The sequence below is a fragment of the Equus asinus genome, chromosome 24, assembly GCF_041296235.1.
Source record: "Equus asinus isolate D_3611 breed Donkey chromosome 24, EquAss-T2T_v2, whole genome shotgun sequence".
NCBI classification, from domain to species: domain Eukaryota; kingdom Metazoa; phylum Chordata; class Mammalia; order Perissodactyla; family Equidae; genus Equus; species Equus asinus.
In genome coordinates this window covers 36,469,091-36,487,694 of record NC_091813.1, presented here as the reverse complement: position 1 = coordinate 36,487,694, position 18,604 = coordinate 36,469,091, and the positions used below count along the sequence as shown (strand labels likewise).

Sequence of the window (18,604 nt, the reverse complement as noted above, 5' to 3'; positions counted from 1 at the left end):
TTTTATTGAAATGCCCCATTATTTTCATAATATGTGATCTCCTTTCACTGCAGTGAGTAATGACCCAATTTTTTCAACTGCAAGTATGTTTCTGGTGGTCTTTGACTGGAGGGCATTGACATAAGTCACTACTAGTCCATCTGCTTTCCAGCTTCCAAAATTTACTTGCAAGTGTCACCTCCCCTGTTTTCTGTCCTTCTAAATGTGTGCCTTTTTTAAAAATCCCTTTCATTTCAGTGGGCTTTTGGAAAGGAGTAGAGGCACCCTGTAACCAGAAATCTGATTTCTTTAACTTTTCAAAAATGTGGTATGACACTTTTATGTAAATGTTTACTATATTTTATGGTAGATAATGTATAAAATGGAATTTTACAAGTAAATGTATTTTGTATTTTATGCAGAAAAGAAAGCAGAAGGGGTTTATACAAATGCCAGGAAGCAGTTGCTCATTTCTGCTGTTCCAGCTATCCTAATTCTCCACCTTAAAAGATTCCACCAGGTGAAAGTCCCTGTTGTAGCACTGTAGTAATTTTCATCATAGGTTTTGCAGAGCCCTAGATCTTGTAAAATTCTGTCAAGGATTAGATAGTAATTTATTGAATTTAAAAATTTATCATTTACTGCCTTTTCAGCTGTAACAGTTTACAAGACTTTTCTAATTAAATTGTTTAATTCACAATATTTGAAAATTAAGGTGGAAGGAACCCACGTAGGGGGTGTGTGTGTGTGTGTGTGTGTATGAATGGAAAATAAGACTTATTAAGAATCCTTATTTAGAAGCAGGGAAAGAGCAAAGTACACATAGCTTTCTGAGCTCTCAGGATCCTGATGAGAGGAGTGCATGGGCTGGGCATGGTTGGCTAGGATTAAATGCAGAAAGGGTTGCAAAGCAGGCCCCACCCCTATAGGACTCTACAATGGGAGGGAACCTAAATATTTTTAATGTGACAGGTTTTTCTACAATTATTTATAGGTTTTGTTTTTTTTAAGGTATGCGTTTTGGTGAGGAAGATTGGCCCTGAGCTAACATCTGTTGCCAGTCTTCCTCTTTTTCTTTCTCCCTAAAGCCCCAGTAGATAGCTGTATATCCTAATTGTAGGTAATTCTAGTTCTTCTATGTGGGATGCTGCCACAGCATGACTTGATAAGTGCTGTGTAGGTCCCTGCCCAAAATCCAAACCAGTGAACCCTGGGCCACCAAAGTGGAGCATCTGGGCTTAACCACTATGCCACCAGGCTGGCCCCATATTTATAGTTTTCTTTTTCTTTCTTTCTTTTTTTTTTTTTTTTGAGGAAGATTAGCCCTGAGCTAACATCTGCTGCCAATTATCCTCTTTTTGCTGAGGAAGACTGGCTCTGAGCTAACATCTATGCCCATCTTCCTCTATTTTATGTGGGACCTCTGCCACAGCAGCTTGACAAGTGGTATGTAGGTCTGCAGCTGGGATCTGAACCAGTGAACCCTGGGCTGCCAAAGTGAAACATGCAAACTTAACCGCTGTACCACTGGGCTAGACCCCTCCATATTTATAGTTTTAATCCAATGCCTTATCTCATCTTTTTCTTTTCTTCCCCAAAGCCCCAGCACATAGTTGTATATCCTAGTTGTAAGTCATTCTAGTTCTTCTATATGGGATGCCACCACAGCATGGCTTGATGAGCAGTGTGTAGGTCCACACCCAGCATCCGAACCGACGAACCCCAGGCTGCTGAAGCAGAGTGTGTGAACTTAACCACTGGGCAATAGGGCTGGCCCCTCCATTTTTTTTTTTTTTTTTTGCATTTGATAAAATGATTTTAAAGTTTCTCTTGGAATAATGAATAAGTGAAAATATCAAAACATTTTTGAAAAAGAAGTGGTGATTTTTTGATACCAGTTTTAAACTAAAACTATAATAATTAAAACAGTATGGTCAGAATTGTTTATAAATAAAATAGCGTAATTTAAAGCTCTTTATGGTAAAGGAAGAATCTCAAATCAGTTGGGAAGGGAGCTGGATTATTCAGTAAAGGACTTAGAAAAAATAGCTGTTTGAGGAAATAAAAATTTAGAGCTTCCCTTTATACTATGTATCAATACTATTTTCAGATAATTTTTTTAATTGTCTGAAACATTATCAAAAGACCAGAAGAAGACTTCAATGAATGTTAACCTGACCTCTGTGTGGAAAGTTTTCTAAATATAAAACCCGTGAAAGAAATCTTAAGGGAAGATTGAGAGCTTTGGTTATATATCTGCAATATTTCATGTGGGCCACAGATAGGCAGGAAGAGATTTTTCTCTACACCCCCATCCCTGTCCACAGAAAGATTAGATTAAGTTCTTGAGTTTCTATCACCACGGTTATAGAAACTCGGGAATGAAAAGGGCACGGAGAGTAGAAGCAGATGTATCCTGTCTCATTACATCAGAATGTCTAATGGAAGCTGTATGTCTGCAGTGACTCTGTGTGAACAAGATAGGGTCATGCCAGATCTGAGAAACTAATTCCATGATGTACCACAGTTATTTTGTATTTGGTACTTGCATCCCTATTTAGGAACAACTTACAGGAAGAATGAATGCCCTTAAAGGGAAATATTTACAGACATTTTGATCCCGTCTTGCTCTCAAGCTAATGTAATGTCAGCAAAGCCACATTCTCATTCCCAGGGACTTGGAATTATAGGGAGCAGAGTCTCTAAGCAATGTCTCTACTTCTAGTTTTTTAGTGTCCCTTATTTCTCTATAGTAACTTTGGAGCTGTATATCAGAAACATCTACAACACTGAAAAGCAAATCTCAAACAGGCTAGAGATCTTTGTCATGAGTACAGTAAATGATTAATATCCTAAATATGTAAAGAGCTCTCAAAGATCAATAATAAAAATATCAAGACCCTAATAGTAAAATCGTAAAGAACATGCATTGACAATTCATAGAAGAAGTAAAAATTCCAAGAAAGTATGAAAAAAAAGTCCATCCTTTCCAGCAAAACAAATGCAAAATAAAATGACAGTGAGATTCCTTTTCTAACCTGTCCAAATTGGCAGAGATCCAGTAGTGTTGATAAGGATGAAATGAAATATAGGCATTCTCATGTGCCAGCAGTGGGAGTGTAAGTTGGTAATGCCTAGGAAGTAATTTAATAATATATATCAAGAACATTAAGTGATGTTTTGAATAAAACATTTTTGAAGACAAGTAATTCCTTTTGGCTAATTCCACTTCTAAGAACCTATTGCAAGGAAATAGAGATATACACAAAAATGTGTATCCCAGTCATTGTAGATTATGTCAGATGTGAGGCCTAGTGTAAGTGTCCAATGTGCCGGACATCAGATTTATATTTTAATGACATGGGGAAAATACTTAGGATATATCATTCAGTTAAAAGAAAAAGAAAAAAAAGTCAGGAGACTGCACATGACCAAATATAAGGCAAGATATTTTCCAAAAATGATCGCCTAGAAAAAGAGATTCATCTTAAATTAAAGCCCATTATGAAGTCTCTACTGTTATGGCATAATTTCTCAACAGCAAAGTCCTGTTTGGGGAGAACGCATTGGCCTGAAATGACCTCACACAGTGCTGATGCTGGATGCTTATAGAGAAAAAAGGAGGCAGACTAATCAAATACAGATCAAATAACTATTCCAGGGAGATGACCTCATCATTTCATGTCAGATAGCCTTCTAAAGATCACTTGGAAAAACAAATCAGTGGTTGGGTATATTTTGGTCAAAAAATAAGGTTTTTTTCTTTAAAGAAAGATAAGAAATAGGCAACAGATCTACAGTAAAATTATGTGATTGGTAAGCAAATGAAAAGACTAGTCATTGAAGTAAGTCATGAAAGCCTCGCATGAAAGGTTGTATCTATTCGTTTTTGTATAGCGAACAGTTCAGATTTAAGTATCTTCTCATTCCAATAGAGTCCTTTTCTGTTTGTGGGTTTCCTATCCAATAACTTTATAGTCTGTCAGCTAGTTTTTATTATCATTACGTAGTGCAAAGTGTACATTTTTCAAGGTCTGCCTTTGGAAATTAAAAATAGAGAAAGAAGTAGAGCTTATTTAGAAGCATAATAGAACATGAGGTTTCATTTTGATTTATAATACATAGCATTTACTTTTATTGATAAAATGATTTGAGTGTTCAGGCTTTTTTCTTTTTAATGAATGAATATCATTGAATTTTAGAACTAAAAAGGACCTAATCTAATTCATGCAGCCCACTTTCTGCCTTGATCTAGATGAGTTTGCCTCGAGTTAACTGTTACTCAGTCATTGAGTCAGGCCTAGAACACCAGGTTCCTGACTCTTTAGTTGAATCTATTTTCATGATAATATGTGTGTCAGTAGCTTAGCTTTTATCACATTGACTTTATTTTTACCTAACTGTTGAAAAGCCACAGTGAAGGTGATTATTATCATATTGTTTGTGGTAAAAATGCCTGTGTAAATGAATGATCTTTGAAATAATAGTTTATGAAACCTAATTAAAAACTTAGTCATATATCAGTTTTGGACTATTCATTAGTCATGTTTTGATATCTATGAAAAAATTAACTTTTAGGATTCCTCTCTTGGTTTTAACTGACAAACATGATTTAAATTAATTGTTGCATTGAAAAATTTTGTTTTGGTCTTTTTAAGGCTGGCTTGAGTCTTCGCAAAGTAAACAGACATGTAGATTTTCCACTGATGCTTGATTTAGCACCATTCTGTTCTGCCACTTGTAAGGTACAGTATATTATTAAGATATTTGACCTGCAAATAATATGCTTAAAAGTATCCTGTGTATTGTTTATTAGCCATGCTTTTCTTTCTTTAAATAAGCTTCTCTTCTGAAAGGGAATTTTATAGTTAGTGAAGTTAAATCAGTAACGTGGAACATTTGACACACTGAATATGACTTTTGTCCTTTGGGAGACAGAGTAAAGAAAAGTTGAACAGATGTGTAAAGTATGAGGCATGGTGGTCATCAGAGCTGCTTGTAAATACTACTAGAAGCAGATAGTTGCTGAGAGAGGTAAGCAGATTTTGTGCCCTCTCCTGTTCCTTGTAAATGATGTTCCTAATTAGCAGTAGTTTTAGCATTTATAGAGTTATTTATCTTTTGCAAATCAATATGCTAGTGCATTGTTTTTCATGCCATTTCCTGTACACTACTGAGAACAGTGCATTTGTCAGCTGAGGATGATACTTTAAAATTGCTAATACTTTCATAATTAGGTATAGAAAGCAGACTGGTTTATAATTGCTTATACTTACATGTAAGAACTGTGTGGGTGAAATCAATGACCTTGTCCTTCTTGAGAGAACCAAACAGTTATGGGATAACATATTGTCCTGTTCATGATTCCTTGTTAGCAGTCTGGGTTTTGTGGTATTAATAGAATGCTTATTGAACTTAGTATTTTCAATCCATTGATCAGTCAAAACAAAAATATCTTAAATCCAGGGCTGACCCTGTGGCCTGGTGGTTAGATTACTGTGCTCCACTTTGGCATCCTAATTTGGGACCCAGGGCCTGGACCTTCACCCCTGGTTGGTGGCCATGCTGTGGTGGCAACCCACATACAAAATAGAGGAAGACTGGCACAGATGGTAGCTCAGGGCGAATCTTCCTCAAGCAGAAAGAGGAAGATTGGCAACAGATATTAGCTCAGAGTGGATCTGCCTCAGAAAAAAAAAAACCCAGAAAAACTTAAATGCAATTTGTCAGTGAATCCAGTTCATCTGCTGTGGAATACCAGCAATATCTGTCAATTGTTAATACTCAGTATTCATATAATTTGATATTGTGGTAAACAAAATGTAATTTAACAAGCTCTGTATTAAATTTATGAAAACATATTTTTTAAATTATGTATTATGGAGAATTTCCAACATACAGAAAAGTAGACCAGTGCAATGATACCCTTCACCCATCACCTAGCCCTAAAACCTTAGATACATGGCCAGTTCTGCGCCATCCACATGCTCATCTACTTCCTCCTCCCATATTACTTTGAAACAAATATCGGACATCGTTTCATTCATAAATATTTCTCTGTGAATCTCTAAAAGATAAGAATCGCTCCCCTCCTTTTTTTTAATATAACCACAATACCACTTTCACACTAAAAAAATTAAGAATTCCTTCATATCATCTAGTTTATGTATTTCCAATTGTCTCATAAATGAAGTTTTTAAAATGAATTAATATCCAAGTAAGGGCTATACATTATGATTGGACAATGTCTCCTTTAATATATGGTTCCCCTCTCCCATCTCTCCCCCTTTGCAGTTTATTTGTTGAAGAAACTGGGTCATCTTTCTGGTAGTTTCCCATAGTTTAGATTTTGGTGATTTTTCCTCTATCCTGTTTATTTCCTACAAATAGGTAGTTGGATCTAGAGAGGCTTGAAGAGATTCAGGTTTGGTATTCCTTTTTTTTTTTTTTTTTCTCCTGGTAAGGCTGTTTCATAGGGACTGTTCTGTTCTTTCATCAGGTGCCATATAATGCCAATTATCTTTTTGTGATATTAGCCACCAGTGGTACTCAATGCGAGATCTGTGAGTTCATTAAGAATTACAGGGTAATGATATTCTATCCCTGTCATTCCTTCTTCATTTTTTAGCTAGAATATTTCTACATAAAGAGAAATTCCTTTCATCTATTTAGTTATCTTATGGTATATAGTTCTTATAGAAAAGGTGGAATAAATGCTCTATGCTTTCCCTGCCTCCCTTTTAAACCAGTTTTAAGAATAATGAATTAATTCACTAGCATCCTCAAACTCTGATCAATTAATTTATCATTATGAATTCATGGATTTAAACACATTAGATATGTTTCAATTTATTACACTTTTCTTTTTATTCATGCTCTTAATATATCAGTCTAATGGGTCCATAGTTGGCAATTGAAAGCCTCATCAGTTGGGCTCCTGGGTTAAATTTTAAATGTAAATTTTTAAAATTTTGTTTAACACTTACATTTGAGTTTGGAACTACATATTTTATGTATCAAATGTACAATACAAGATAAATTCAGACAAGTGTAGCTTTTCTCCATATCCATTCTGTTTTTCTCTCTCCTTCTAAATAACCTTTTAAAAAAACTGGTTTCTTCTGTTATTTTTTAAAATATAAGCAGACAGGTATGTATATATACATCTCCCCTCTTAAATAATCATAGCTTCCAATGCCTACCCTTTTTTCTATCTTATTCTTAACATTATATCCTGGAGATTATTTCATAGCAGTATTTAGAAGCTCTCCATTTTTCAAGCAGTATAATACTCTGTTATATGGATGTTTCAGAGTTTATTCAACCAGTCCTCAGTTTATGAACATTTGGGTCTATTCCAGTTTTTTGATATTATAAATAATTCTACAATTAGTACTGTGTGGTGCATGTCTTTTTACATTTTGTTCATATACCTGTGAGATAGACTCCTAGAAACAGGATTGATAAATCTAAGGGTAATACATATATGACTTAGCTAGATAACATGAGATATCCCTCCACAGGGGCTACGCCCCTTTGCATTCCCACATGCAATGTATATGAGTACTCTTTTCCCCACAGCCCAGCCAAGAGAACACTGTGAAGCTTTTGCATTTTCCCAGTCCAATACATTGGAAGAGTATCTCAGTGTAGTTTGAATATGCATTTCTGTTATTTTAAGCAGGATGTACATTTGACTTAATTTTCCTTACAATAGTATTTCACTCAATGTTACTAATTTGGGTTTTTTCTTTGTCTCAAAGAATGTAAATGTGGGAGATAAAGTTCTCTATGGTCTCTATGGTGTAGTGGAACATAGCGGCTCGATGAGAGGAGGCCACTACACCGCTTACGTGAAAGTGAGGACACCCTCCAGGAGATTATTGGAACATATCACTGGGAAGAGAAATGTACCTGGTATGCCATCCTAATTTTGTTTTATTTTTAAAAACGAATTTATTCTTCCTTTTCTGGAAGAGGTAAATTATTTCATGGATACCTCAAGTGGATTCACTTGTTGATGTCAAGTGAGAAATACCTTTAAGAGTACTTAGGTCATCTCAGAGAATCTTAAATATCATAAGACTGTCCCTTCTAGGTGATGTGAAGTGACACACAGTTTTTCAAGATATTAAGTCCTTGTTTATTGCAGTGGAGTAGCATTTTATTTACCAATACCAAAAGTTTTTGAAGATATACCAGGTCCTCAGAATAGACTTGGAGTTGAAAATTTGCTGACTTTGCTTATAGACTAGCAAACTAACTTTATTTTTTCCTTTTCTTTTAGTGAAAATGATTCTTTTCCTTGAACAAATATTTACAAGGCTATCTAATTTTTCACTAGATATTTAAAGTAAAATGATACTAGTACTAATGCTTTGAAAGATTAGTTCATTTAGGTAGGTGTTTAACCCAAGAAGAAACAGACTTATACAATAACATCTGGCACTAGATAAATATAGTTTGTGATGAATATGTTGTTTAAGAACATACTTATAAAATTTTACTTCTTTCTGTTTTGTTAGGTTTGAAAGAACCTGATAGTGAGTCGGCAGGCCAGTGGGTCCATGTTAGTGATACTTATGTGCAGGTGGTTCCAGAATCAAGAGCACTTAGTGCACAAGCCTACCTTCTTTTTTATGAAAGAATATTATAATGATTTGTTAATTATTCATGGTAATGATTATTTAGATCACTTTTATTTAAATGCTGCAATGGTAACCATAATATGCAATGTGCCTTCGTAGTCTTTTCTCTTCTGTAGGAATAGCATGTCCCTCAAATGCTCCTGAACATTTTTACCATTTTGGTAAATGCTTTTAAAGTAAATTAAATTTACTGAGTGCTTTCAAATGTATATTCTTAAACTAAATGTAAACACATGTTTTTAAAAAATTATTTATCCCTGGGAAAACTAGAATTTACAGCAGTAGAGGAAATTCTTTTATGATGTGGCTTATTATTACAAGCATTCAGAAATGATGCTGACTAAATCAAATGGTTCCTTAAAACAGTGTTTCCCAAACGTGAGTCACATACCACCTTTCTGATCTCATATACATGTATGTATACCTCCTGTGCCATTGTTTACTTATTGTTTTTAACCTTATTTTTTAGCCTTATTTTTTTAACCATAGGCTTGTTTTGAGTATATTCCACATTTTATCTGCTAGTTATATTTTTTCTAATAAATATATAAGTATTAAAAATAAATTGTTCATCTATGTAGCACTCCACTTAAAAAATCATCTCAGGGCTATCCAGTGGTAGACGTGCACTGCTGTGTGGGAAACATTGCTATAACATGTATTTACACAATTGGCATAGTGACCTTGTCTTGTTTTGTATGATTCAACCATATAAAAAGACACCACTGTAACTTCAGTAATACAGGTTTACAAATATTATATTGATTAGCTTATTGCTTTGAGGTTTTGAGAACTAGAAAAATATTGAAATACTTCATCAACATATTATTTACAGCCTATTCTTGGTGGAGTTGAGGATAATTTGCAAATGATTAGCCAAGGTCAAAATATAGTGATAGAGAATTGTAACATGCAGAATTGGTAAGTAGAAGTTGTTCATCCCTATGGGACCATAGGGTATTTTGAGATATAAATTACCAAATTATATTTGTAAATGTTATAGAATTATATTCTAATTATACTTAACAGGGAAAGATAATACATTTTCTAGTTCAGTAGGTCAGTAAATGTTAATCATGTTTTCGGGGTTTTGAGATCACTTTTTCTTTGTCTTCATCAAGCAGTATTAATAAGTTCAAGTGAGTTTAGATTTTATTTTAGGGGCATAAAGTTGGCATTTCTGATTTTCTTTTTAAAGAATTAAATACTAGCAAAAATATGATATCTTTTACTGCTAGAATACAAATTATTAAGCTGCCAAAACTTGGCATGAAAATATTACTACTACTTAGGCTTAAATTTAAAAAAAATAATGGCTACTTCAGTGTCACATTATTGAATCAAAACATGTAACTGCAAGGTTCAAGCATCCTAATCATTAGTGCCAACTAAAGACACTAAAGGCAGATACTGGCTACGTGCCTAGTCCCAGTTCATTCTCTGGGGAAGGAAGGGTAAGAAGCGTGGCTGAAGACAATGTGTGGAAATATTTAACCTTCTTAACACACATGTATATACAACATTTTCAAGGTTACCAGTGCTGCCTTTTGATATGTGAATAAATGGAATTGTGATGAATGTTAAAAAAGGTAATAACATACAAAATGCAGAGCTTAAAAATATCATTGCACAAATTCTGTTTTTAAGCTGTTGAAATTTCAATAGTAGTATTTTTCTTGATTTTTAACAGTGAAATGATGGAGACACATATCTGTGTAAGTTAATCTGCAAACTCAGGTTTTGTCCTGTGAAAGGTAATTTAAAGTTTTAATTGTAATCTATTAACACTGAAATTTTCAGTACCAGAGCAGTGAATCTTTTTGAAAAATACTAGTTAAATCTCTTTATTCAAGTCAGACTTCTTGGTAATGACAATTACCGTCCCCTCTCACAACTGTAAATATTACGTCACCTCATTTCTCTCCTAGATAAGATACTATTAAAAGGCATGCACTTTCCACTGGATGGTCACCTGCTTCTTGTTTCATTAATAGATAGATGAAAGAAAGAAAGAGAGAAAGAGAAAGAGGGAAGGGAAGAAAAAAGGAAGGGAAAGAAACAAGAGCATTCTTTTCTGTTGCCTCTTGGCTTATGCTTTACACAGTTATAGTCAGAGACGGCGAGTGATAGTGAGGGCAAGAATCAAGGAAAGTGCCTAGGTCCTCTTTTCACTGATCAGATGCCAGGAAAGGCACCAGTGCTATAGTTATCAAATAGGACATCTTTTAAGCTTTATTCTGAGTACCAGTTAAGAGTGATTTTTTGTTGAGTGAGTGACACATTGTAGCTCCAGATCATTACCTCAGTGCTCAAGGACTGCAGTAGTTTTTATGCTCAACTTCACATTTTCTCATTAAGTCTATATTTATTGAATACCTGCTAAGGGTCAGGCACTATGCTGACATTATTTTAACATGTTTTAAAATGGAGAGGCCTATATAAGTTTTAGACATTATACCAGAAGTAACATGCAAATAAGATACTTTTATTTTCATTTCCACAATGTTAAATGAGCTAATTCTGAAATCTGGTTTTTTTATGGCCTAGAGTTTATGAATGCTTTTCCATGTCTTCTGGTAATGGAATAAATTTGATTTTTTGGATGCCTAAGAGTTTCCTAAGATAGCTTTCTCTATTACAATAGAGAAAGCATGTTAAGTTACACATGGTCTGCATTTAAATTTTTGTTTTTGACTATTTCCAAAGCACATTTGCAGGGGTACTAAATTGTGAAGCTACTGTAATAACAGTAGTTTCCAGATGACCTCAGGAAACAGGATGAACAGATGAGAATGTTTACAGATCCTCAAAACAACTACATAGTGTTTAGCCAAATGAATTTAAGAAGTAAAACAGAGAAGTTTCTCTAGCTTTATTTAGAAACTGGTTTACAGGGTATGTCTAACCCCAGTTTCCTAGTTTTTCCATATTTAAAATGGTAAAATTTTTATTATGTGCCAATTATGTGAATATTTTTGACATATCCAATGTATGTCTATGTTTAAGATTTTGTCATTTAATGTCTTTAAAACTGATGTGAATACCACCTTTTTGGGAGGCCAAGGAGAATGGTTCTTGCTGTCAGTTCTAAGAGCAGTTGATACTTGTTTTCTTGTTTTAAATGTGCCAACAGAACTATTTTACTATAATATATTTAAAAGCTCTTAGCTTGCATGTGTGATGATTTTAGCCAGTGATTTTATACAATAACTGAAAAAATTTTCTCAAAATTAAGCTGTGAAATGTTTCAACTTCATATAATTTTTGTAGTACAAAAGAATATCCTGCCTACTCTTCTTAAATTCATATTCATAATTTATTTGCATGTTAGCTGATCAAATAAGCCTAAACCAAATATGTTATGTGCAATAAAATAAAGCCTTTATATATATCTAGAATATTAAGAAAGACTATTTTTAGATATTTAAAATGTTTTGGTCCATGTAGAAATCATCAAATCTGTTTAAAAGATAGATGACTATATTTTTAATTTTGAGTAACATTGGTTATCATTCCTACTGTTTTATCTTTACTTTTTATTGCAGTGTTTTTAGAAAATAGCTATGTAACTTATTGAGCATTATTTTGATATTACTGTATAAACATGCATAATAAATATTAAATTCTTATTTATGTTTCAGCACTGGTCCTGGAGTTTTTGCAATGCACATTATTAACAGAATATTTCATCTATCAACACTGTATTTGTTTACTTAGCTATATTCAAAATATCCTTCATATTTTAGAAATTCATTATTTCAGAACAAAAATCTTATTATGGGCCACTTTCACTCAGATTTCAGTATCTACGAAGGATGTGTCTTCATCCTTTCAGATGTGTCTCAAAATGTTCTAGTTATTTAGGCAGGATAATTTATTAGGAAATATTTTGTTTACCTGTTTGTTTCTATTTACCCTCTTTTGGATCATGAAGCTCCTTGAGGTTATGATTAAAGTTATAGACCATGTTTCATTTGTTCAATAATGTGATAAGTATTTATTGAATACCTGCTGTGTAGGTAGGTAAGCATTGGGGATACAGCACTGAAGACAGAAATCTCTTTAAGAAGTGAGGAAATAGACATTCTAAGAAGTGAAGAGTAAGGAAAAGATGTATCAAATGGTAAATGATATGGAGAGAAATCAAGGAACATAACCCACAGAGCCATATAGGAATTAAGGTCCGGGGATGAGGGATGTTCTAGGGATAAAAGGTGTCATGATATTAATCCTGATAGTCCCAAAGGGAAGCTATGAGTGTTGGGGAAAGAGGAAAGTTTTAATTCTGGGGCCCTCTCTTCAACCTGCTAATGGCAATATAGAGGCTGGGAAGGGAAATCTTGACATTTGTATCTTCTCAGAAAAATATATGCCCCAGATTTTTGTATGTAAGTTCAGAGGTTCATGGACCCCCAAAGCCATTTTCACACCTTTTTAAAATTGCACTCAAGCAGAAATATCCAAAATGTGTGTATTCCCATATGTATTAGAATAGGCTGGGTCTTTCTGCAGTAACAAATAACTCCACATCCCAATGACTTAACAGTTTATTTCTTGCTCACCCAGAGTCCACTGTGAGTCCGGGTAGTCTGCAGAGGCAACTGTTTTCCAACTGGTGACTTTGTAATCCAGGCTGATTGTCTTGTGGCTCTATCATTTCAACACCAGGCCTCCTCACTGTGGCAGAGGAAGAGAGCAATAAAAGGTCTGCACCAACAATTAAATTCTTCATCTTGGATGTGTCACCCATGACCCATTGGCCAAAAGTAGTCATCTGGCCCTGCCTACTTGCAGTGAGGGATGGGTAGGATGGATAGGAAAGAGTAAGTGTCCCATGGGCTCAGAAGAAAAAAGAGAATGAGATATGTGAGTGCACTAGAAATTTCTCACAATCTACCCTCGGGTCAGCAAATACTCGGCTCTCTCTCTCTTCTACACATGGAACATAGTGACTCCCTTTTCAAGGGATTCGGCTCCAAAGTCCCATCCAGGCAAAGTTTTATTCTTTAAGACCAGGCTCTTTGGAAGTGCTATGTCAGGTCTGGATATTGCTCCCAGGAACCAAAAGGATGTGTTCTGTTTTCCACACACTTAACATACCATGGTGGAACCAGTGGAACCATAACCATGATAAACATTGTCCTCCAGAAAGCGGGAGAAAAATGGAGATATTGTCAGGGTCTCTTACCCTGGGCATGGGGAATGTGCCTAGTTTGACCTTTTTTCTCTTCTGTAAGAATTCCCTTCTCCACTGTTCTCTGTGACCCAGACTCCACCCTCTGGAAAGATCTTTTATTATTATTATCTTCCTTGTCTACATCTGAGTGGCTGTTGAGAAATATGCTATCCTTGGGAGTTGCACAGCTTCCCCCCCCACACCCCATCCCCCGAGAAAGATTAGCTCTGAGCTAACATCTGCCACCAATCCTCCGCCTCTTGCTGAGGAAGATTGGCCCTGAGCGAACATCCGTGCCCATCTTCCTCTGTTTTACACGTGGGAGGCCTGCCACAGAATGGCCTGATAAGCGATGCATAGGTCTGCGCCTGGGATCCAAACGGCGAACCCCAGGCAGCTGAAGCGAGTGCGCGAACTTAACTGCTACACCACTAGGCTGGGCCCTGCACAGCTTTTTTTTCCAGTCTGTTTCCTAGATAATTGGGCACTGAAGTTGATTCTTTTTAAAGTATGGAATAATTACAAGTTCCTTTAGGCAAGATTTATGGTTTCTTTTTCAGTACAACTCTTAAAAACTTAGTAGGCTTCTTATCTGTTTCAAGTCAAATTTACATGCTAGTAACCATACCACTTTTTTGAGATAGGTAGTTCTTGGGTTCGCTATATTTCTTTGATTTCCTACTTTCACACCTCTCTCCTGACTTTATGGCAGGTACTTTCTGTCTATAAGCTTTGATGATAGAGCAATCTTCTTAACCACATTTTTATTCTCAGGCATTTTTTTCCCAAGCGAGGAAATTAAAGGTTCCACATCCTTAATTTATCTATTGAAAAGTTTTCCAAAGTAAGTATGAAGTCTACTCCCTTAGTTATGATCTTTGCTGCAAGTCTGAGTTTTAATGATTCTTTGTCACTTAAAGGCTTTCTCAAGTTTATCTCCTATTGCTTGGATTTGAAAAACAGAACTATGTGAGTCTCAGACTTTCTGGTCACCTCTGTTCCCTCATTTCAGCTTTTACAAATCAACCGTTCCTTTCTGAGCTCCATTCTTTCTTGTAATATCTTGCCAAATGCATCCATTAGGCACACAACACGCAGTGTCTTATTTTTCAACCTCTTCTCCTAGTTCGAAATTCAAGGTACATTTTCTGCCTCCAGGTTTTCGTGGGTGATACATCAAATGTTTTGCCACTGCATAATGTGAAGTGCCATGTTTCTAGCCTCCAGTGTTAGTTTTCTATGTGTGTGAACCAACCTCTAAGCTAATACCACACATTTTAGGTTCTTTGAGCAGCACCCAACTCCCATTACCACTATCTGTATTTGTCAGGATAGGTTAGGCTTATGCTGTATTAACAAATGACTCTTGAATCTCAGCAGCTTACCTTGTGATCATTGCAATGTCTTTTGCTGATTTGGGGCTCTTTCTGGCCACTCTTTCCCATGAAACAACTCAGTGATCCAGGCTGACAGAGAATTTACCAGTCTGTAGCTGCATTATTGAAACATATGGCCTTCTTGGTCGATGGGACAGTGCATCAGGTCTTGTAAGTTTAGGTCCAGAAATGACAGTCATCACTTAACCCACAGCCCATTGGCTAGAACTAATTCACAAAGTCTTCCCTAACTTTAAGGGGGCTTACAAATACCATCTTCTGTGTGCTCTAAGTTGGTGGAGAATCAGATATTGGTGAACAGGAATCATGTCTGCTACATCACACACATGAATTAAGTACAGAAACAGTAGTTTGAATCATGAAAGACTTTAGGTAAGAATATGCTGGTAGTGAACACACTAGGTTTACCTTACTTTCTCCAATCTGGCCTAAATGGCCATTACCTGCATAAAGACTAGTTTGGTCCACTGTTCAATAACTGAAGTAATTGTTATTTTATATCCTTCTTATACTTCATTATATACTCTTGCTACCCACTAGGAGATGCTTAAGTAACAATATTACTTAAGAATTAAAAGAGTTGTAATTTATAATAACTTGTAGCATATTAGCTTTAAATAATTTTTTAGCCTCCATTGTATTTTGATTGTGGTAAAATATATAACATAAAATTTACCATTATAATCATTTTTAGGTGTACAAATTCCGTGGCATTAAGTACATTCACAATGTTGTACAAAGATCACCATTCATTTCTAGAACTCTTTCCTCATCCCAAACAGAAACTCTGTACCCATTAAATATTTCCCCATCCCCCTTTTTCCTCCAACCCCCAGCAACTGCATTCTATTTTCTGTCTTTATAAATTTGCCTATCCTAGGTACCTCATATAAGTGAAATTATACAGTATCGGTCCTTTTGTGTCTGTCTTTTTTTACTTAGCATAATCTTCTCAAGGTTCATGTTGTAGCATGTATCGGAATTTCATTTTTAAGGCTGAGTAATATTCTACTGTATATACCACAGTTTTAAATAATTTTTATTCTTAAATTTTAAGGCGATATGATATGGAACTTAATAACACTGTAAAGTTTCACATCTTGAGAAGCATACTTCCTAATTCAGTATCTTTTCCACATTTCATTTAACTTTTTTCCATTTTACCTTGAGGATAATGTTTCCATAATAATACAAAGTACTAACTTGAACAGATCCTCTCCATGAATTTTCTACTTCAAACACTCTGCAAACAGGGGAATTTAATAAAAAATTTAACTTACAGAGTCCCGATTGTTAGTTATAAGCAGCAGACTGCCAAGACTGGCAAGATGCTGGCTGCTACAGCACTTTCGGATCAAGGAGCAGGATGACCAGACTGTAGCAGATCATGTGCAGGACAGCTGCTCAAAAAGACACTCAGCCACAATGACACGTTCTATGAAAGTTTGTTGTTGAAATAGTATACATGCCTGTTGTCTCCTTCATGTCATAATGTTCAGGGAAATCCTAGACGACAGTGGTGATGGAAAGGGAAATGGGACTGTATAACTCGTTTCCTGGCCTGGCAAACAGTGATTGCTGAGATTGTCTCGTTAAACTGGCACAAGGAACAAAACGTGAGGCATTTAATAATTCTCTCCATTTGGCAACAGGGTTCCAAAATGACTGGCCTCTACTGGGGTCATTATTGTTCAAAATATTAACTCAATTGTTTGATGAACGCAAAAATTTCCGTGTGCTACGCAGTTTGCTGGCCAGTCGGAGAGCAGAGACCAGGAAAAAAAACCCTACCAAAAAATTGCTTCAACTTTACGGGGGGGAAAAAAGCAAATGATTACAAGATGATTATAGGAAGTAGGAACATATGCAAGTTTCACTGAGGTAATCAGGTTTCACAGAGAAAACAGAATGTTTCTCTGATCAGACTGTTGTTCAGAGAAATAAACTTGAAAATCAGGCCCTATGCAAAAAACTTGGAAAACGAAGAAAATCACGAAGCAAAATCCGAGATAACCACTGATAACATGTGGTATATATGTCCTTCTAATTTTTGTTCCATAAAGTGATCTAAAAAATCATATTACACTGTTGTGCAGTCTTTTTTGGTGCTGAATAGAAATGAGGGAAAGGGTCAAAGGAACGGAACTTTCCTCTGCCTCCAGTAGGTGCTTCATGCAATCACGTCATGGTGTTGCCGGGTGCAGTTGGTGAACATTTCTCCCAAGAGGAAGTTTTATTTCGAGGGCCACTTGGATTTGACGCCCCGCCGAACTTCAGCTATTGAGGACTTTCCTCTAATGCTGATGCAGAAGTATGTGTTTTAAGTGTTTTTTCAAGGAAGATTTAATTTCATGCAAACGGCATCTATCTTCTCACATCTATTTGTATTTATCTTCTTTATCCATCTAGCTATACTCTTACTGTTGTATTTCTACTATAACTTGCTACTTGCTTTGCACAATCCCCAAGTAAATAATTTAGATACTTGGTGTATTCTTTCTTCAGTCACGCAAAAGTTTCATGTTACTCTCTAGAAGGGCACTTTCCAAGATTTAGTTGAGAAATAAATAGTGTATCTTTGGAGCATTGTTGTTTTCCTTGTAACTTGTAGCTCTTAGCCTGGAAATCGATACTTTTAATACTTGAACCCGGTTCATATTAAAACACCGTGGAATCCAAGTATTCTACTCGAAGAATTGCATTGCCTAGATCCTTTCGGGAGGCCATCTTGCAGTTGAGAAAAGGAGCAGCCGGACGGGAACTGAACTTACCCGCCACTTTTCCCTAAAGGTCACGGGAAAGAACGAAATACCGGGACTGGCGGGGTGAGGTACAGCTGAGCAAGTGTTCCCTGAAGGGGGCGCGATGTTTTGAGGTTAACAAAGAGCGACAGCTGCCGGGTCAGCTAAGGTCTCCGCTATCACTGCCATCTAGACTTGCCGCCTGCCTGACGTCCGGTCTCCCGAAGCGGAGCCCAGCGCGGCGCTCAGGGAGACGCAGCCTGCAACCTTCCAGACCTTCCCACCAGAGACTCTAGTTTGCCTGAACTGCCGCTGCGGGCGCACCGAGCGCCCGCCAGAGTTGGTTCCGTTTGACCCATGGGCCCCTCCATAGTCTGAAAGTAGCGCCGCGAACTCAGCCCGCTTTTTCCGAAAGCATTCTTAGGGAAGAACATACCTCCCCTTGCAGGAGGATCACGCCTGGAGGGCGCTGGGTACAGAACACTTAAGCTCTTGGCTTTCTGCCCGCTGTAAAGATGAAACTGGGTCGGGCATAGCGCTGGCAGCAAGACGTAAAGTACAGGAATGTTCAGACACTCGCTTGGTGGTCACTACAAAGTGGAGGTGGGTTTGCCCATAACAAACATGGCGTGGAAAGACGTTAACCGGGTACAGTCACGTGCT

The 18,604-nt window shown here is 36.3% G+C and overlaps 1 protein-coding gene and 1 long non-coding RNA gene across 6 annotated transcripts in view; one reads left to right on the top strand and one right to left on the bottom strand.

The window, feature by feature from the left end:
* The window catches only part of USP45 (ubiquitin specific peptidase 45), a 65,823-nt gene extending 53,556 nt beyond the window's left edge, over positions 1 to 12,267 (top strand). For 3 of the 4 annotated variants that reach the window (XM_044757371.2, XM_044757370.2, XM_070496489.1), the window contains 4 exons: positions 402 to 499; positions 4,638 to 4,724; positions 7,743 to 7,896; positions 8,505 to 12,267. In XM_044757371.2, the coding sequence (XP_044613306.1) occupies positions 402 to 499; positions 4,638 to 4,724; positions 7,743 to 7,896; positions 8,505 to 8,635 (470 nt within the window). In that variant the 3' untranslated portion in view covers positions 8,636 to 12,267. Of the gene's footprint in view, positions 1 to 401; positions 500 to 4,637; positions 4,725 to 4,917; positions 5,014 to 7,742; positions 7,902 to 8,504 lie in introns of those variants that run through there. The other variant, XM_044757372.2, reaches the window with a different exon arrangement.
* The window catches only part of LOC123280389 (uncharacterized), a 40,196-nt gene extending 21,635 nt beyond the window's left edge, over positions 1 to 18,561 (bottom strand). The window contains exons 1-2 of one of the 2 annotated variants that reach the window (XR_006519246.2): positions 18,378 to 18,561; positions 13,190 to 13,304 (exon numbers count right to left, since the gene is read on the bottom strand). This is a non-coding gene — a long non-coding RNA (uncharacterized lncRNA). Of the gene's footprint in view, positions 1 to 13,189; positions 13,305 to 16,480 lie in introns of both variants that reach the window. The other variant, XR_011497791.1, reaches the window with a different exon arrangement.
* Between the last annotated feature and the right edge of the window lie 43 nt (positions 18,562 to 18,604).